Here is a 21,857-nt window from a genome sequence, read left to right on the forward strand (position 1 = left end):
ACCTTCCCATTTTTTAGTTTAATATAAGTTTTGACATAATTATTTTATTTATATACTCTATTTTTGTCATATTTTTAAGAAATAATAGCTGTCTGATAATATTCAAATTAGAACGGATCCAGTCAAGATAATGTCATTTATTCAATTGTTACCTCCTATATTTGATTGATGATTAAATCTCTCTCTGGATTCTGACTCTAGCCAAGTATCGTATGGAGTCCCCCCGAGTCCGAGTCACTTCATTTCAACTCGTCATTTTGGGAAAATTATCAATATATCGTGTTCAAGTATAAATAATTGTTTTAAATCCCTTAAAATAACATGTTAGTCTAACTGGATTAATTCGACAATTCCACTTGAAGCAATGTCAATGTGTGGAGTTGAATTTTGAAGTCATTTGGATGAATACTTTATATTGAGGGAATAATATGAGAAGAAAGAGAATAGTCTTTAGCCAATATCCTGATCCACCTCTCCGAATAATTTATTACCAGATCAAGGTGATATAATTAATCAATTAAGATCTAAAATTAATTCATATATAAAATGTACATTTAAAAAAATTAAATGAATAAAACTATAAATTAGACAATTAGAAATGAAATCTTAAATTACCGATTCAATGATAAATTGATTTTAGCCATAATGGAGTAATAAATTGTTAGTTCATAAATCTTGGAGGAGTCAAGCGTGTTGTATTCTTTAAAACATGATGAGCTATAGAGGTGGGAGCCACTTATTCCTAGGAAGTCTAAGATATAGACTGCCTTCCTTATTAATATCATATTAATAACCCAGGCAGTAATAATTAATAATAATGTCTAACCAAATGTAACATGAGTCTTCCAACTCAATGAATAAACCCAATTGTCAACAAAGAGGATACTTTTGTAGTTGTATGGTAATGCAAGGTAACGGTGTGATTTTAGTTATCATTAAAAAATTAACACAAAGAATCCAAAAGGACATTCAACATTACCTATCGAAGTACAAATGATAACTCTTGACTGTTGAATTTCTTAAAAGATTTAGAGTTGGAGACAATTCCTTTTCAATATTGATCCAACATTTTATCACGATACTAAAAATTTGGATATGAAAGAGCCCCAATGAAATATGGGATCGTACTGGAAATCAGGATTTAACTTTCTGGAGTTGACGATAGGATCAAACAAGAGCAGAAAATAATAACATATCTTTGAAAATTTGATAATTTCTCATGGTGATTAGGTGAAGCGACTCGGAGACACTCCATACGATACTTGGACAGAATTAAAATCCGGATTGATATTTCACCAAAAATTTGACTTAGTAGATATCCATGGAATAAATGACGATTATTTTCCCGAAATTGATGCATTAAATTCCTTCCCGAGACGGAATTGGAAGTACATACATACAATATATACCCTTTTATTAATATAATTGAGAGTAAGGTCCTTGGACTGATCGCCTTATCAGTCTTTTTTTTAATCAGTCCGATATTTCTTATCATTCAACAGTCCTAAGGACTGAAAGATCGGTCTTTCGTTCCTACGGTCCTAGCTATCTTCTTGTTTTCTTCACTCATAGCTAGGATTGAAGAATATAAGGACTAAGAAAATAATTAATGATAGCTAACACATACCATAATACGTTCTAGTGACACATCTCCTACTGATATTTTGGTCTCTTTGAAAGAGGTTATGAATTATGATGTAACTTCAAAGACTCAAATGACGTAGTTAGATGTAACTACGTCATTTCAGTTGTTGTAGTTTCTACAAAAGACCTATAAGAATCGGTCCTAGGACTAACAAATTTTATTAGAATCAGACTGATATGACTGCAGTCTTTTTAGTTTTTTTCAGACTGATCCAACACTAAGAGTGAGGGAGGGAGGTTCATCTTTCTAATTTATGTACTGCATGTCTGTTCCTCCCTCTATTTGTTTTCATAAAACAATATGAGATCCTATATCCCATGAATTGCCAAATAATCAGGGATTCCCCTGCGTACAAGAGTAGGTATGTTTTATTTTAAATTTTTTTCTCCACACAAGAGATAAGCATTCAATATAGCTTTTGTACTCGTATTTATAATTATTTTTTCAATATTTTTCCTATTTCATGGTGTCCGAAATTAAAAATAATAATTTCACATTTGTTCGAATTTAGGGAGTTTTCTGAATGAGTTTTGAAATTGTACGATGTTCTTGAAGTCTTTGATGTCTCTGATAAGGCGTTACTTACCCAAGTACGTTTTGTTTTGGAGGGAAAAAATTGAAAATCCACCTAAAAAAATTAAAATATTTATAGATACTTTAATTCTTTATCCATAGAGTTATAAACTTTAAAATAATACACGTCGTTAACTTTATTGTATCTCGCTGCCTTTTCATAAAAAATAAACAACAAAAAAAAGACACAAAATCAGTGTTTAGAACACTGATAAAGAGAAAATAAGCAGAAAAATTAACAGCTGACAAGAACTAAAATAAACGATGGAAAGACTTTAGCTCAATTGACAACACGCTCGGGATAATTTATTTTCTTGAAGTTAATGTTTCTAGGTTCGCTCCCAAGTCGTTGCTAGGGAAAGAAATTTACATTATGTATATGTACTTCAAAGAAGATTCCTAGGTCAAATGGAGTAAATGTAATTAATATAAAATTATTATAAACTATAATGTTTACTTATACTTAATCAGTCCAACTATATCTTACCAATTAAAAGAACTTTAAAAAAAAAAAGGGATAAGTTTTGTGCTAAGGGTGGTTACCACATCAATTGCTTGTGTATAAGCAATTTATTTGTTAGAACTTTGCATATCATAAACTTCTAACCCCAAAAATTCCACTTTCAAAATATAGAGGTTCTGTGATTTAAAAATGTTTTTTACTTGGGGGAGAGAAAGTACCACGTCACCCATATTCGACCCTCCAAAAATTTCACTCCTTAAAGAAGAAATATTTTAAATCGCACAACTTCCTTATTTTGAAAGAGAGAATGGTTGAAGTTTGAAGATTATAATATACAAAGACATTGAAATATATTGTATATTAGGGTGGTTCTTATTGTGTACTTAAAAACGCAGCGCTTTTATTTTCATTATATCGCCCTCTCAATAGGTGAAATTATATTCTTGTGCCCAAAATTGTAACATTTGAGTAATGTTCAGAGGTGGCCCACGTAAATTTCTAAACATTTGGTAACGTTTTTATTCTTAAATACAAATGAAACATAGAATGAATTAAAATTTATCCACTACCGGAAAAAAAAAGAGTGCACCAAATAATCGTTCGTATTGTAGTTAAAGTACTAAATAGTATATATATACTATTGTAACAGGGACTTCTGTAGATTGTGGGCTAAAGGGGCTGTATCCCCTCCCCAAATTATTATTTTTTTTATTTTTTTGAAAAAAATTTAGTATTTGAAATTTAATTTTAGAAATTTCTTTCAAAAAAAATTTAGTATTTGGAATTTTTATTTTAGAAATTTTTTTCCAAAAAATTTAATTTTTTGTAAGCAGTTGTGATTTTTTAAATTTTTTGGAAAGAAATGTAGTATTTGAAATTTAATTTTAGACATTTTTTTCCAAAAAATGTAGTATTTGAAATTTGATTTTAGAAATTTTCATTCCAAAAAATTTCATTTTATATTAACACCTTCCCTACCTGATTTTTTTCCCTTAAAAATTGAATATTTGAAAAAAAAATTCAAAAAATTATAAATATGAAATTTAATTTTTTCCCCCCCACAAAAAAGTTAGATTTTTTTTTTTCAATATATTTATATATAATCCTCCGGACGCACCTGTGTAATACAATTAATAATCTAATTTATTACGTTAAAGCGGATTGAATCTTAAAAATAAAAAAAACTACCATTGGTATTGGCATGCAAATCATTTACGCTGACAGATAAATTTGGTACATTACAAAACTTTATGCGATAGGGGAAAAAATGAAGATATTGGAATTTTTTTCGGCTAATTTTTAAATATAAGTGAAAATATTCAATATTAATTAAAGTCTAAAATATTTTGGACAAAATAAAGTTATATTATGAAGGGAACAAAATGGAAGAGTGGGACACGTGAAAGTTAAACTTTGACATTGTATATTGGTCCCTTCTAAAATTATACACGTATATTTAGTGTTTATTTTGGGCAATTTAAAAAAAGAAACCGAAAATCAATATGGCAACCCTGACAATTTGAAGAATGTTTTGGAGAGGAGAAGCATAGCTGTCAGGACGTTTCATTTGATCAGCTAGAATAAGCTTTGACAAAGGAGGAGGGGCAGAAGGAAATAAACAAGGACTAATCCGATGTGGATCCCCAATTCTACTCAGAGTCCAACAAGGACTAACAATTCCTCAAGATTACTCTCCGTCTTTTATACGCACACACGAATGTTCAATCAGGTTTTGAATATAATTTAATCCATTTAGAAAAGGACTTCATTACTAATGACATTATTTTCTGAGGAAAAGAAAATTCATACATGACCCATTCCAACTAAAAATACACACGATTTACAACACTACGTTTATCCGTAGATAGTGTACATGCATGAATATTGTTTTAATGTTTGTTTTGTAACCCCATACTATTATCTCTTCACCCTCCCTAAAACCGACACTGATCCTCTTTTTTCATATCAAAATATAGTCACCTTAGTTAACCCCCAAGATGCATTATAACGTATGGATTCGTATAAATTTGAGTGATTTAATTTACAATTAATTATATTCTAAATTCATACTCAAAAAGTAAAAACTCATACAAATGCTATGTACATAAATACTCGACTCTTACATTGAATGAGCCCTTTAAAAGTCAATTATAAAATCCAGACATACATTGTACAAACAAATTAATGAGCAATTCGACATAGATTTCCTTTCCCGATCATTAGGATATCGCAATTACATATATCGTCACTATGAATTATTAACAAGGTTGTGCTTTATCGGTCTCGGTTCTTGTGCCTTTAGTTCTATATAGAATATACAAAGAAAATGCAATGTACATTATAAAAATTTTTATTAGCTTTAATGAACAAGTCAATTTTCTGAGTTTTTTTATGTAATAGAAGAGTTTTCCAATGATTTTTTAGGTCGCCAGGATAATACAGTTGTATCTGAGTTCCAAGTAGCTAAATGCTTCTTATGGATCTTGAAAAGTTGTTTATGGTACTAGAAAGTGTAAATACAAGATGGAAGGGGTGGGGTAGATTATAGATCCAGGTCTGTTACTATTCTTGTCGGGCCCTTTAATATCATAACTATAATATTTCTTAAGCAAGGATGTCCCTAACTTTACTATACCAAAGCCCACCTGCACTAATATATAATAAGTTCATAATAAGTAATCCCTTCACGGCCCTCCCTTTGAACACCATTGTTTTAAGCAATCTTATTTTGCAGGGGCCTTGCTGGAACTTGGGGTACTACGCACTCTACATATAAGGTAGCTGTTTGTATCTAATATCATTACCTAAGCCTGAATTTTCTAGCGACGCCCCTGATTTTAAGTGCCTGTTACCAAATTTAGCCTTTATAAAAAAAAAGAGACCGATACCGATATAGCTGAACCGCGACCGAAACTGTTGAAATGAAAGAATCGAGACTGGGGCACCTAGAACCACTGAACCTGAACAACAGCCTTGATTATTGACAGATATTGATTTATTATTTATATTATTAAATCATCAGTTCATCATATGCAGTGTTACTCATAAGTCATAAGAATAAAATATTCTCACCGTATTTGGTTGTGAACTGTCGATTTTTCAGCTTCTTCTCTACTCATATCATCAGTTTTCCGAATGTATATTTATTGAATTTGAAATAACTCTTCTAATTCAACTTGACTTGATTCTTAACACAACCTTTTTCCGATAATCAAGTTAACAAAATATTGATGACTCTACTTATAGATTACTTAACACGTAGGATTATATATATATATGCAATATATATTTTTTTTTTGTGGGGAGGCTTAGTTTTTGGAATTTTTTGAAAAAAAAAATTAAAAATGAAATTTTGTAGAAAATAATTTCTAAAATTTAATTTCAATTCATAAAATTACTTTTGGGATATTTATTATAACGTCATTTGCATACTCCTTCAAAAATCAATCCTAAAATTCATCATAAAAAATAACTAACTGTTTTGGCTATTTTTTGACCTGTGTTTATGTAGAAATCTTTATTGAAGATTATATGTCATGCATAGGCCAAAACAATCACTATAGGTGCTTATTTTTATTTTAACTGTTTTCATTTTATTATTAAAAACTTTAAAGAAGACGGGCTCGACTCAACCAACACAAGATAACATAGATGTTAAGATGATCAGTAACATTAAATCGATTTCGTCTCCGTTGGAGACCTGTTCAGAAATAATAATATAACAATATTCTTTAATTTTATAATTTTACACAAAAATGAAAACATTAAGAATTATAACTTTGAATATTTAAAATAATATTTATATCAAAAATATGTATGAGTACATTTATATATTAAAATTTAGATGATTTGGTGGATATACAAATTATGCCACACTTTATAAATAGAGGATGAACAATGATGGATTGAACAAGAAAATAAATTGTGGAATTGTGGAAGATAAATAGCAGGTGTTATGATTTACTTACATGGCTAACTACCAGGTGATTTTGAGCCTTTTTCCTGTTTATTTTTAGAGGAAAGGTTGTGTAATGCAATAAAAGTAACGACGTGTGGGATATTCAAATAAGGAAAAATGAAGTAATAAAATAATTTCTTCTTTCCCCTTAGCAATTTTAGAGTGTGAGAGACGCGCGCTTCATGAATCACCCCTCTTTAATATATATCCCAGTCAACGTCAATGAAAAAAACAACAGAGTGACGTCATATGAAAAGTGACATCATACAAAAAATGTTAAAACCCTGCACCATTGCATCTCCTTAGGCTAACGGTGGCGTTTCCTTACTTGCTTTAAACACAGGGCAAATACACATGGAGGTCTAGTAAGAAGATATTATGACTAATGTTGATAGTGGCTCCCTCTGGAACTCAGTGTGTATAACTAATCTTATGAACAATCACATTGATGATCTAAAGCAGGGGTCGGCAACCTATGACACGTATGCCACAGCTGGTAAACCGAGGCATAATCATGACACCCGCAAATAAGAACATATTCCTGTAGTTTTTTCAACACATCAAAGAGGTCCTTCACTTGTTGACAGAAATCTGCAGTTTTGTTGGCAGTAATGTGTAGTACTCCAAGATTAGCATCAGTTACTAAAGCTGCAGCAACACTTGAGCTGAAAACTTGTGTGGCATATTTGATCTTCATTCTTGCCCCCAATTTAGACATTTTAAAGTGAGCATCAGCAAGTTTGGAGCCCAAACGAAGCTTCTGTTGTTAATCACGAGTGTAAAAGTCGTGGATATGTTGCCAAATAGCAGTCACATTTAAAGATTTTGTAATGTTGGTGAGCAAACAGTTGCAGATTGACTTTATGACATGAGGCCTGTCAGCAAATACGAATATCTTCTTGCCGGTGTGATCAAAGAATGGTCTCACTTTGGAAACTCCCAAACGATTGAGCATTGCAAAAAAATTAGCACCTTGATCACTACTAAAGGATGTCACTTTAAAACCAATTGTAGGCAGTTTGTCAATACATTCAAAAGTTAAGCACACGACATCTTAAGTAGACATTTAATTTTTCATCAAAAAGTGGGCTACACTTTGTTTCCAATTGATTTTCAGTCCAGAAATGAGAAACACAAGGACAATAGATGGATATATGATTTCTACATGATTTTTTTCTTAGTCCAACAAATTGATCAAGGATGGAGTCAAAATCTTCAGATTTGCACAATGATATCTTAAGGACAATTAAGTTACACACTCAATCCTTTCCATCCAAAGTCTAACATCTCAATGCCTATAGCCTTAGCAAATTAGAACAGAATCTCTCATTCACGTGAAACTTTGACATCCAGGCCTGTATTGATGAAACAGTAGGTAGTTTAAACTTGGTTTGGAGAAATCTGTAGCACGATGGCCTTGTGCAGTAGGCACTAACAGTGAAAGTCTTGACTTTATTTGTATAGGAGCGTTCGGTCTTTCCCACTGCATCACGGAGAAGAATATAAGATAATGTTGCTTTTTGGAAAGGTATGGCTGTATTGAAGAGATTATGTGTTTCACATTTTTCAGAGTTGTAAATTTTGCCTTTTTTTCTAGCTGCAATCTTTTTATCGGTCGATTTTTGAGAGATATATATTGTCTGAGTTTTAGCATTCAAGAAATTTCTTTGGATTTACCCTAAATCTTCTTATAATTATATATCATAATCATACTCGCTAAATGTCTTTCAAGTAAAGTCAAACGAATCGGGCTCTTATCTTGAATACGTCGTTGCTCTAAAAATACGTTTAGGAGTATCTTTAGAGCAATAGTGCATTAGGTATCTGTTTTTTTTTTTTTGTTTTTTTCCCTTTTTTTTTTTTGAAGCAGCATTCATAAACATCGGCTCGACGAGAATTGTGAATCCATATTTTGCAGATACCATCGTTAAGAGGAATTTAAAGAAATACGAAGGATTAGCTTTCCAATTGTTAGAACAATTCATCGCAGCACAATACCTTTCCCCGGACGTTTTCATTTTGGATTAAGAAGGACACTGAAAAGTAAATGAGCTAAGTCTTCTTTGTTGAAGTAGAGAAATACTTTATCAAGCCATTAAAATGTGGAAGTGATATTATTTTAAAGTGTCTTTTTGGGAGCTTACTGTTTATAGTAACCAACTTATCTAATTAATGTTCGTTGAAATATTTAACTTTTTGAGGATTTATTTACTTATCAGTTCTCCGTCTTGTTGATACACACTGTCGCACATTTGCCAATAGTACTTGCCTGTAGCAATATACCTCTACTTGAATATGCTCTGTGTTTTAAAGCTTTAGAGCTGGTGTAACTCCAGAAATTAATATAATTCTATTTTATAAATTATAGTGATATTTTATGATGACAATTAAACATAGAAGAATATTTTGTACCTTTTTTATACTGTCAACTGTTCTAGAGTTTAATTTCCTGGATTCAAATTATATGAACATATATATAGGATACGACAAGGTTAATAGAAATACAAGGTTTTCCCATAACACGTGTACGACTGAGGTTTGACTTCCACCACGCTTTTAATATTGACGTCATAGTAGATGAGTGGTTGCGTGTTTTGTCAAAACCTGTTTTTCTTTCCCAGCAGTCAGTACGATACATTAAATTGAAAATTCTAGCATATACCACACGTGGTTGCGTGTTTTGTCAAAATTTGCCTGTCTTGCCCAGTAGTCGGATAGAAAATTATAGCAAGCCCGATTACATGATGGTCTAACCTTGTATTTCTATTAACCTTGGGATTCGAAATCTACTATAATATAATAAAATCTCTGTCTATGAATTCATGGTATGTCCGTCCGTCCACTGATAAAAATCATAGGGTATTTATTTCACAAACGGAGACAGATACAGACTTTAGAGATAAAATAAAAGTTGTTCAGAATTCTGAGTTACGTACTTCAAATGGGCATTTATTTCGTATGAAACATATACAGGTTTTTTTTAATACCTTAAAAATGATTAATGTAATCAAATTTTAAAAACGAATGAATAATTAATGTGTTAATAATAATAATCATAAAATAAAAAATTTTCTACATAACATTGCAAGATATTTCTCCATCCTTAGGTATTTGATCCAGGAGTTGACATGCTGCATGGATCATGTACTGCATTGTTCCATATGGACCTGATGGAGCAGTATCGTAAAATATCTGGCAAATTTTTCCAGCTCCACCACACAGTGGTGCGTCATGGTTTTGATCTTCTTTTGCGCAGCATTGCATGGCGTCACCTTGAATTTTTCGCTAATATAAGATCAATAAATTGAAAAGTTAGTGTATGGTTAAAGAAAAATATATAAGTATATGTGTATGATGTCTTACTTGATCAATAAGGAAAAGTTCATTTGCCAAATGTACAATTTTATCAAGATCAATAGAATCATCCAAGGATTTTGTGATGCGTCTTTCTTGTGCCATTATGAGGACCATAAGTACTTCTACAAGTAATTGTCGATATTCTGGATAGGAAACAAAATTAAGAAACTGCTCGACAGCCAAGGCAAAGTTGAGCTCTTCACTCGTCATTTCTTGCGTTACGGATGTAGAAAGATATTTTTCTGTTCCAATATGTAATTCCCTGCACACTCGAAGGAGATGCCATATCTTTGAATAGAAACCAGTAGGAACACGATTTAAGGCCCCGTCCAAGCGGCGGCGTCGAACCCAGGCTCCCTCTTCTTCATCATTGTCATCAGTATCATCGGAGTCGACAGAGTTGTTGGTTGTCTGACCGTTTTGGTTGGCTTTGATTAGTTTTTCTTTATACTCCTAAATAAAAATATAATTTTAATAATAAATTAATATCAATCATTATTAAAAAGAATTAAATAAGCACCTCTTTAAATGATGACTTGAGTAGAGCCTAAAAGGAATTACAAAGAGAGAGATAAATGAAGATTTGGAAATGACGAAATGAGATTACTTACTTGACTTAATTTGGTCTCATCAAGTGTATTGATGCTCCAACCACTCTCTATTTTATCGATATGAAAATCTTTCGATGCCATGACATTCAGCAAAATATTCCTCATATCAAAAGGTGAGAGACTCATGAGTTGCTCGTATGCATCATCCTTGGAAAGATCTAATTTATCTCCCATCTCGGATGCAAGAACCTGAATGATCAATCCAATCCTGATTCTCATAATTCCATGGAAAATATGAGGATCTGTATTTATAAACATGGCCAGATAGCAGAGAAGTTCATTGGCAAGCATGGCAGTTGATGCATCCCCTTTAAAAGCCTTGAACATCAGCTTCCGTAGCTCATTATTTGTAAGTGGACGGGAAATTGTTATTTCATCCAAGGGGGGTAGTCCAATAGTTACTTGCTTTTGACGAACAAGGATATCAGTCACATTTTTAGAAAGATCCTCAAATCTTTTTCCAAGCAATCCTATAGCGGGAAGGGGAAACAACTTTATACATAAACTGTAACATCAAAAATAACCTTTACCTGCAGAATGGCGAACAATACCCCAATTTCGTTTAGCGATTGCGTTATCGTACAATGAATTGAGTAGATCCTTGATTTTGACATTTTTCCCATTCTGATGCAAAAGATAAATCACAAATCTTAGGGAATATAATCAAAGAGAAAATCGTCACCAATCATTAACCTACCTCAAAAATCTCTGTTTCATAATTAAGACCAATAGTAGAGGCAAGATAATGAAGTATATCTCCCTCTTCAGCTAAATTTTCAGCCTGAGCTAATTGACTTAACAGACTATCTATATCAGCGGATTCAAAGTTTGTTTCAGAAATGAGTCTACGTCGCGAGAAAGAAACGGTCCGGTGAGGAAAATCATCAAATTCTTCATCCAAAGATATATTTCCAGTTTCGTCTGTGCTATCAACACGTTGCACAGACCATCTTTTTTTCATGCCATCGACTTTGTCAATAAAAAGAGATAAAGAAAATTAAAATTTGAAAAAAAATTGCTATATAGTGAAAACTAAATTACTTTGTGTATACTTTGTTATAAATCCTTAAATTTACACTATATTTTAAAGATTTGATTACAAGAGTGGATTAGTAGATCTATCTTAATATATATATGTACATTAATTAATTAATCAATCTATGTAGTTATATCATTCAGTTTTGTTAGTAGCATTTATTTTCCACACTTATTGTCTCTTAATTAAGGACATCTTTAACATTGATCGAGAATAAAAGAGCGGCAAATATATATATTATTTTATAAAATAAATTATTTCAAATATTATAAGGACTGCACTAATTAATTTAATTCCAATCATTCATGCTGCATCAACGTATGTATTGTATATTGTACTCATCATAATATGTACATAATTACTATTTGTAGGAGATGTTTACTTACTCCTTTTGGGATATATTATTATTAGTATAAATAATGATCTGCATTTACCATACATACATAAAAATGTTATCCAGTCAACCATTTTACTTACATTGGTCACATATAGATGCTATCAAAAAATAAAATTGTTGCCTTTATTAATTAAATCGTAACTATCTACTATTCAAGTACCCTAATTGAAAAGATATACTATTACTTTGAACAATGTTCTCATTTAAAACATAATCACCTATCAAATAGGGATTCAATTTCAAGTTTTATAATTTATAACTTCACAATGTTATACTCGTACAATACTATATATTCTTTAAAAATACAATAAAATAACTTACTTTCAGGTGAGGCTACAATGGATCTGGATCTACGGATCGTCCCTTTCATGGACTGCTTCCGACTCAAAAATTCCGTCTTTTCCTTTTTCTTATCAGCTCTTAGAAACTTCTTTTTAAAGATAGAGCTATTAATTGGCCCAATTGCCTTGTTGTTTAAATATCTGATGAGTCAAATAAAAGAAAGATGAGAATGAGACTTGTATCTAATATCTATCTACGTTAACATAAAAGTAATCTTGAAAAAAGAATTTGGGAAAAAATAAATCACCGATATGTTTCTTTAAATCCTATAAACATATAGTCCAAATTATGGTCAATATATGCTTTGTAATTAAGTCTCTTGAATAAATTGAGATACCCAAGGCTGACAACAATACTTTAAAACCTTCATTTGACCCCAATATGGCCTTTCAAATAGAACATACCATTTTGTTACAATGGATATTTGCTACCTTTATCTCTAACACAACAATAACAGGTTGCCGACGAGAGCTCAAAGTCAATTTGATGACTTCATTGTAAGGTGGACCAGGAAATTTGCATTCAAATATAGATTACACAAAAAGTACTTATCATGAATGAATTTTAACTCATCTGACTATTAGTATATTGATGTATGTCTGTTGTGTAAAACTTTGGTCTGTTTAATTTGAAGTATCTCCATGTAATTCAAAAGACGTGTTTCAACTTTCTCTGTCCCCCTACTCTATATAGAGTGATTATGTTGAGTTTTTCTTTCATAATTTATAAATAATACCTTTTTTTATTCATCATAATAGTATTCCATTAAGTCTTAGTATATTTTGAAGGCAGTGAGGTTTTATATATTACATTTTAAGTTAGATAAATGTTGTGACCTTGTTTGATTTAAACTTCAAAGGCAATTACACTCTAGGAGCTCCAAAAAGATATACAATCTGTATGAATTTTTTTCTGATTTATATCTTAACAAGTTCAAACTAATTTCCCATTAAATAACAACCCGATGAATTTTATTACTCCAAACTTAGTAGCTACATTAGATAAGTGTCAATTAAGTATGAGTCTTTATTCTTGAAGCAACTACTGATTAATTAAAGTTAAATACTCCTATTAGTAAGTCTTCTATATAAAGGATACGGGGTGATCAAAGAAAAGATCGGGGAACTCCATAAAAGTTGATTTTAAAGACAAATTGACGATTGTCTTTACATATGGAAAGCAATTCTAGACTGGGAAATAAAATAAAATATACAAGTTATCTGAGCTGTGATACCACAGCTTCAAATACTGGTCGTCTTTATGATACTGTTATGCTGCTGGAGCAAAAATTTGAAAGAAAAATGTTTTTATTTACTTGTCGTCATCCTCTTCATGAACTGATTTTAAAAAGTATTTTCAAAGTGAAAATCAAAAATGTAGCTACAAGTCCAAATATTCCCTTCTTTCAAAAATTAGAAGATTATTGGAAAAATATAGATTCCTTCCAAATAGACTCCTTACAATAATTAGTACAAAATAACATATCTCTTTCAGAATTGAAGATTATTTTCTTTGTGAAGCTCCATCTTTATGGGATAGTAATTCTGCCTGGATTGAAGTATAAAACATTGTCAATGCTTAGAGAAATTAATATTACGGCTGAAATATACTTCAAAAGCTTACGAAAGACTTCCATGGTTTAATTACAGCGGTTAAGGAACAAAAGTAATTTCTACTATTGGTGCATGAACGCAAGAAGATATATCCTGAATGTAAATTAAACACTTAAAAGAAAATATATCCAAAAAAAATTAATTGATTGAGTTACTAAGTAAAAATAATCCTAATATATGAAATAGAGTCCTATTATTTATCAATTCTGAAATATAAACTCAACATTATCACTTTATATAGAATAGGGTGGACCAGTGAAAGTTGAAACACGTCTTACTGAATTACTTGTAGATACTTCAAATTAGACCAAGCAAAGTTTTACACAGCATACATACATCTATTTACTAATAGTGAAACGAGTTAAACTACAATTATGATAAGTACTTTTTGTGTAATCTTTATTTGAATGCGAATGTCCTGGTCCACCCTACAATAAAGTCATCAAGTTGACTTTAAGCTCTCCTCGGCACCTGTTATCGTTGTTTTAGAAAAATTTTGTTTTGATAATTGACTAGCTGAGATCAAATATAAAAAAATGGAGGGTATTCATTTTTGAAAAAATAATTTTAATTTTATGGGACACCTTAATAAATATATATATATACGTATAATTTCTTTAAAAATGTAAATACATACTTTTGAAGTCGCTCATCAATACTCTCATTGTAACCGTACTCAGAGTATCCAACAAAGTCCAAGTTACAAATGCATGAAGTGGATAAAAAATCCTCAAAGGATCCTAATTTGACACGAGTTCCATTCACAAACATACCGCTATTTAGTTTTCTTAACGTACGAATAACGGAAGTAGGAATGACATCATTTTCTAGGGATTTAAAAAATCGTAAAGAGGGATACTTAATATTTTATATTTGAATATTGAATTTGAATATTTACTATGTAGGTCTGACAGAATGTTCTCCCCCACTCTAATAAATTATCTATGTTTATTGTCCTCAACAGACATTTGTGACAAAATATATTATTTTGAATTTAACTTAAAAACTATCATAAAAAGCGCAGCTTCCACTCAACGAATCAAAAAAGTTTGTTAATATAATTTAACGTAAAGAAATTAGACAACACTTTTAACTTATTCATCAATTTAAAAAAAATCTAGCCTGTTTTTATATTGACAAGTCACATATGTATATATAGAGAAACAAACACTTTAGTATGAGAGATTGCATAGGATTAATAACTATATTATTTTATTTCTCTTATCATGTGTAATTTAAGAAATTCAATTTGGATTTTGCTGCTTTTATTTTAATAGTCTGAAATTAGAAATATGAGTATATTCAGTTGCTAATGAAATTTTAACGTGATAGGAAGTAATGATAAATGAATAATATTGTCCTTATATAGTGTGAATATATGCACACATAATAACTTACCAAGAATATTTGATCCTAAAGAAAGAGTTAATAAAGGACGTCCAGTACTGCTCCAAGAGGAAGATAAATAAGACAAAGTGTACTCCAAAGTAATCATCATTAAATTTGTGTCACTATCAATGTAATTGCGAGCAAAATCCAGTCTCTAAAACCAGTCAATAAATAGTTGTTTGTATTTTTATTGCAAGTATGGATCATTTCTCACCTCAGGCGTAAAGGAACATAGTTTGTTCTGAATTCGATAAAATTTACTTGTATCCTATGGGGGAAAAAAAATCATTAATTAACAGAAGAAAATAAAGACTAATAAAATCAATGCAATGGATAATCCATACCAAGAGACCAATCGTTTTCTTTTTTCGTCCTTTAAATCCAAGCTTCTCATTTTTACCTAGGAATTTGAAAAGATGTGCTAAAACATTGGATGAGTGAACTTCATAGGGAGCAACTTCATCATGAGTTTGTACAATAATTCCATGTTGGCGGAGTGATGATTGAATGTTTGCATCTCGAGTAAGTACCACAACCTGATCATAGGGTGTAAAAAAGTAAGGGTTGTCTGTTTATTATGCATGATTACTTAATCAATTCAAAATCATTTCCATAAAACAAAATTAATTTAATAATGACAAAACACATAATTGATATTTGAGATTGTGTATATAAGACGATAAATTATAACGATTATAGTACGTATGTATATTTATATCGATTAAAGAGTATCTGGATTCAATGTTACCTGCACAATAGAGTCTAAACTTGACTGCTCCTTGCGCCGTCGATTAATAGGATCAATTTCTCCATGTACAATATATTTCTCCCTTAGAAGTCTTGATAGGATGTAAAGGGACTGTGCCCATAGAAAAGGAACCGCTCCACCCACTTTTCTGTTCTGTGATCCAGGGTTTGCCCTTTCCGCATCAAGATTTTCATTTGGAACAGCATACAGTTCTGGCACCAATTTGAATCCCTTATCATTAGTGATAAGCATTTCTTCGAGAAGATCGGAGTAGTAAATGGCTGATTTTTCGTCATTATGAAAATATCCATTTATAACCATATAACAAAAGAACAATGGCCACTGACACTCAATTTGCTCGAATACTTGTAGTTCCCAGGATTCATAATGGAGTCTATTCGGATCCTATAAAGTACAAAGTTAATTTTTCTTGAGGTTACCATATGAGAGAACCTTACTTCTATTGGTGTTTTATATCCGTCCCGAATAAATCTTTTGAATCCATAACGACCCCCGAGCTTGGACACGATTGTATCCATTGTTTGTTTTATAATAGTGGAACTCTCCACAGCAAATGAAGGGTACCCAATAACTGTTAGAAGAGAAGAGTCTGTTTCCTTAGAGAGACTCTCTCGAGGAAGCATTGACATTAAAATCGCATTATTTTTTCTTGTTTCATCACTCATGACATGAATAACAGAAACTGATCCACCGTTAGCACCAAATAAATCCAATTCTGTCATAGCTTCCAAAGCTGCTTTGGCCATACCGATAGAACTAACATTCAACTCCGTTATACCCTTATTGGTCTTATCACCACGACTCCAAATCCCAAAGTCTGGGATACAATAAGCTGTTTCGATATAGAAAACCAAGTTTTGAATGACTGATACTTCTTCAAGCGTAAAGATGACTTGAACACCAGAGGTAGTAATTTGAGTTAAGGTCAGAAGGTAGAGAGATATTGCATCGATTTGGAGATGCCCCCAGTCATTATCACCCACCACCTAGGATGTTTAAACATAATACATGGATGTACTAGACGTGATAGAGATGCATATCTTATTGAGCCCAAACTTACTGGATGTCCATCTTTGGCTGAAAATTTGGCATGAATAGAGTCCTTTACGGAGCAAGAGAGTTGAAACTTTTCAATTTTATCAGACTGGCGCATCATGGAGAGGAGTAGACCCCGCATGCATTTCACAGTAGCCTGCTGCAGTTCAAAGTACTAGAAGTGAATGAGAATGCAGTAGTGCATTTGTCAAAGTATTAGGAATAGCAAATAATAATGTTCAACTCACCTTGGCTCGATCCTCCTCCACGTCACATGTTTTTTTGAAGGACAAACTCAGGGCCCAGATGCATATAATGGAGTAGAGATTGTCACGAATGCCGGCATGATCGTTGTCATGTGGAGATATTAGACCCGTTATAGGATTCTATTTATATCAATTTGAAATTATAATAATATTATTTAGTAGTTATTGGAGTAGATTTGATATCGAGAATGACCTGATATTGAAGAATAGTCTCCTTAACGAGCTTGTAGTAATAGTTCAAATTCCTTGTGGGCTCAGTGGGAAACGTCATTTTCTCTAACGATTGTAGTTAATATTTACAATTTATGAATGAATAAAAAAGCATAGGATGTATGATTTGTATGTCACTTGTGAATAATTAATATTATATTTATTTTCTAACACCCATATGTGCAATAATTGGAATGATTCCACGAGATACTCAAATACTACTCAAGTCACTAGCAGTACAACACTGAAAACGGGAATTATTTCCTTTATATTTTGTGAAATGTTGACATTGCATGAACTTGAATGTGTTTGTAGCTGGCTAGCAGCACAGGAGATGTTCTGATCTTTGATCTTCCTCTCTTTCTCTAGCTAACTATATGTAAAGCTTTCCAACAAAGTGACAAATGGAGACCACGTGATCGAAGTTGTGTAGAGTAGTGGTCGTAGCGACACTTTTTGTTGTCCGCTGGGAGCGTGGAATATTACTTCATATCTAATAACGCAGCCTCTATCAATTCACCCTTGTAACTAAAATAACAAGGTAAACTCTGTAAAGTGAAGTGAAAAAAATGATAAAGGGACATGTGGTATCCACTGTAAAAAAACTGAAAAGACTAAAGTCCTATCAGTCTGATTCTAATAAAATTTGTTAGTCCTAGGATCGGTCCTTATCGGTCTTTTGTAGTAATTACAACAGCTAAAATGACGTAGTTAGTACTAACTACGTCATTTGAGACGCTGAAGTTACATCATAGTTCATGACCTCATTCAATGAGATTAGATACCTGTAGATGTGTGACTAGAACGTATTATCATCACTCTAGCTATTATTAATTATTTTCTTAGTTCTTATATTCTTCAATCCGAGTTATGAGTGAAGAAAATAAAAAGATAGCTAGGACCGTAGGACTGGAAGATCGATGCATCAGTCCTTAGGACAGTTGAATAAGAAAAAAGGTCGGACTGATAATAAAAAAACTGAAAAGAGCGGAGAAAAAAGACTGATAAGGCGATCAGTCGTAGGACTACATAGGAGCAAGGTTAATAGAAATACAAGGTTATACCATAATGTACTGTGTGCGACTGATGTTTGACTTCCACCACGCCTTTTAATATTGACATCATAGTGTATGAGTGGTTGCGTGTCTTTTTTCCAAAATCTGTCTTTATAGCCCAGAAGTCGGTAAGATACATCAAATTGAAAATTCTAGCAAGCCCAATTACATGATGGTCTAACCTAAAGCGTTAACGCTTTAGTCTAACCTTGTATTTCTATTAATCTTGCATGGGAGTAATTACTGCCAATGTTGTTGTTTATTTCCTTCTCTCCCTCCTCCCTCGTCACAGCTGTCTATAGCTGATCTCCTCAAAACATTCTTCAAATTGTCAGGGTTACCTTGTTGATTTATTGTTTCTTCTTTTCTTTTAAACGTGCCCATTATACACAGGAGTTTCATCACTAACCATGTCCATGTATCTCCTGAATCTAACAAAAGTGTTTCGATACTTTATTTCTCTCGGATGAAGCTCACGAATCTCTCTTTTTCTTCCCCCAGTTAATTTAATTTGAATTTTCTTACTCGAAGTAAATAAGTCAATAGATCCCTAGTCCAGGAATCCCTACACATATAGAATCCAAAGACCCCTTCTAATCCATATAATTCCCTATTCACCAATTCTCATCACTATGATTTCTTTAGACTGTTGTAAATTTCACTAAAAATGCGTATATCTTCCTTGCTACCGCCATCATGAAGAAAGCTGCCTTAGCCGCTCATTTGAAAGTAGGAAATAGAAAGCACATTTCATAAAAGTACTTTGAAATACAAAAATCTCTCTAGCTACACATATAGATATCGAAAGAGGAGCAACGATTATTCATTGAAATATATACTACGTGACAACATGGACTAAAAGATAAATATTACATCTAAAGCCACTTCAATGCATGATGCAACAAAGCTTTGTTCTGCAAATTTTTAACCTTGGTTGACACCTATTGCCGTCTGACTTTTTCGAAAATAATAAGAAGAAGATATAACATCAATATAATAGCATATATTATTCTCTATCTACAGTGGGGGTTGGGTAACTTTTTTGTTGATTTACCTCAAAAGAACTTGTAGTATAATTAATTTCTCTCAAACTAGTGGCATAATGCTTATTTGTTTATTTCAATGAACACTAGGAAGTAAAAGTCCTTCTTCATGGTATGGAAATAACACACAACAAAAATTACACCCCCCCCAATTTTTTTCCTAAAATACCCTATTTGGGATAACTTACCCCTGTTCCCCGATCCCTGATCTATAGATTTAGATACGGATCTTGACTAACGATCACCCAATTACTAAACCCATAATGTCCCTTAAAACCCCAAATTATATATATATTGGTTTTTTTTTTAATGGAATGGAACATTCATAAATTTGGCTTTAATGTTAATTCAATGTTGGAAAAGTAGACACGTGAAATATTATTACCAGTGTTGGAATGTAACACATTCGTTAGTTATATTTTAATGTAATAGTATTACTTTTTAAGTAACTAATAATTATAACGACATTACTTTGCTTAAAAAGTAATCTGTAATATAATGAAATAACTTTATAAAATTGAGTCATATGTAAAACCTTATAATAATTAGGTACTTTATTAAATCTGCCATTATTTTTGTCATTAATAAAATGTCCTAATCCCATGAGAAGATGGACAACAAAAAATTCAAATACTATCACCAGGTAATTTGTAGGGTTTATAAGTTTATGTCTGATACAATTTAAAAGTATTAAGGTATTTAAAAAATATATATTAAAGTTGAATAATTAAAGAAACTACAGCTATGTTTTAATATCCCTACAAATACTAAACTATACAGTGTCTGTGAACCAGATAATATATAGTTTTGGAAGTATTAGTGAGGAAGAAGTTCGAATTTAACTTATTAATTAACTAAGTAAAAATTACCCAACACTAGTGTTGTATAAATCCTAGCACTGCATTCCTAATCGCTCTTGTTAATCGTTTTTTTTCTTCGTCTTGCTGTCCATTTCCAATCAGTCCGATTTTTTTCACCATTTATAAGTCCAAAGGACCAATTAGGTCGATCCTTCAGTCGTAGCTATCTTTTTATTTTCTTTACTAGGATTCTAGCTAGGATGGGAGAAAATAAAAAGGAAATAAAGAGTGAATTATAGCTAGAACTATAATAATACTTTACTTATTATACACAGACTATATTACTACTTTAATGAATAAATATGAGGGGAAGACGTATGCTTCTCATATACGCATTTAAGGAGCATTATAAATTATTATATACATGGAGAGTGAACAATTTTCAGGAATATACTATATGAATGAACAATAAATTGTATTTTTGACACAGGAAAATTATATTGATAATAATTATTTGATGATTGTTATCATTTAAATTATCATTTTCACTCTAATCTTAGGTTCGAAAATGGACCTATCCATTTTTAATCAAATTTTTGTTGAACTCTTGGAATCCTCATTATCACTTTTCTGATGCACTTCATAGCATAAACATACGTATTATAGATTCACATTCGATAAAGAAAAGAATAGTAGTCAAATTGATATAAAGTATGAGTCAAGAGTATCTAATTAGAAATGCTTTAAAATTAACGATAAATTATTAAAGCATAGACATTTTCTTCCATAGCAAAAGGGATCCGAGGGCTCCGATAAACATAATATTTATATTTCAATAAAGTGTATGTAAAGAAAGTCTTGATAGATGTCCGACTGTTGTCGTTGCCATTATTTAGGAGCCATAATGTAATAATTCCTTAATACAGATTATCTTCACTTTCACGAGAATAAATGTAGGTCACTTTCCTCAAAGCTCTTCATAATTACTATCACGCAAAGAACTCTATTTAAGTTAATCATCTGTTACTACGTGTCAATGTGTAATTCATGAATGGACAATATTCAGTAATATTCTCTTCAAAAGTCCTGATCCGATGTGAGCTCTTCCTTATCTTCGTGGATCAGTCTTTAGTCACAAAAAATACAGATTCTGAGGACTGAACTTATTTTGCATTTACATCTAAATGAGGATGAAAGTCAGTCGAAACCCATTTTGGAACTCTTTCTGAAGGAACAGGAAGACTTAGTCAAGGAGAGGAATAGGCGAATTACTTTTGGCAAATGAACGTTTGAAT

The 21,857-nt window shown here is 31.7% G+C and overlaps 2 protein-coding genes across 5 annotated transcripts in view; one reads left to right on the forward strand and one right to left on the reverse strand.

Moving 5' to 3' along the window:
* Window positions 1-9,560: 9,560 nt before the first annotated feature.
* Window positions 9,561-19,576, reverse strand: LOC121118701 (probable phosphorylase b kinase regulatory subunit alpha). 4 transcript variants are annotated; one of them, XM_040713285.2, is made up of 18 exons: window positions 19,061-19,576; window positions 17,648-18,212; window positions 17,437-17,574; window positions 17,214-17,363; window positions 16,591-17,139; window positions 16,133-16,537; window positions 15,729-15,920; window positions 15,599-15,652; window positions 15,394-15,538; window positions 14,633-14,822; window positions 12,362-12,522; window positions 12,121-12,138; window positions 11,305-11,576; window positions 11,138-11,231; window positions 10,608-11,077; window positions 10,517-10,543; window positions 10,003-10,449; window positions 9,561-9,924 (listed from the first exon to the last, which is right to left on the reverse strand). In XM_040713285.2, the coding sequence occupies exons 2-18, from the start codon at window positions 17,723-17,725 to the stop codon at window positions 9,712-9,714; spliced, it is 3,603 nt and encodes a 1,200-aa protein (XP_040569219.1). In that variant the 5' UTR covers window positions 17,726-18,212; window positions 19,061-19,576; the 3' UTR covers window positions 9,561-9,711. The 4 variants fall into 4 exon arrangements, with proteins under 4 accessions (XP_040569219.1, XP_040569218.1, XP_071744431.1 ...); XM_040713284.2 differs by having other exon boundaries at window positions 17,648-18,192; window positions 19,061-19,484; XM_071888330.1 differs by lacking the exon at window positions 12,121-12,138.
* Window positions 15,766-21,857, forward strand: part of LOC121118702 (glycoprotein 3-alpha-L-fucosyltransferase A) — a 69,398-nt gene continuing 63,306 nt past the window's right edge. The window contains exon 1 of the mRNA XM_040713289.2: window positions 15,766-15,906. The gene's annotated coding sequence lies outside the window, so the exon portion shown is untranslated. The remainder of the gene's footprint in view (window positions 15,907-21,857) is intronic.

This window comes from Lepeophtheirus salmonis, chromosome 5 (assembly GCF_016086655.4).
Source record: "Lepeophtheirus salmonis chromosome 5, UVic_Lsal_1.4, whole genome shotgun sequence".
Taxonomy (NCBI): domain Eukaryota; kingdom Metazoa; phylum Arthropoda; class Copepoda; order Siphonostomatoida; family Caligidae; genus Lepeophtheirus; species Lepeophtheirus salmonis.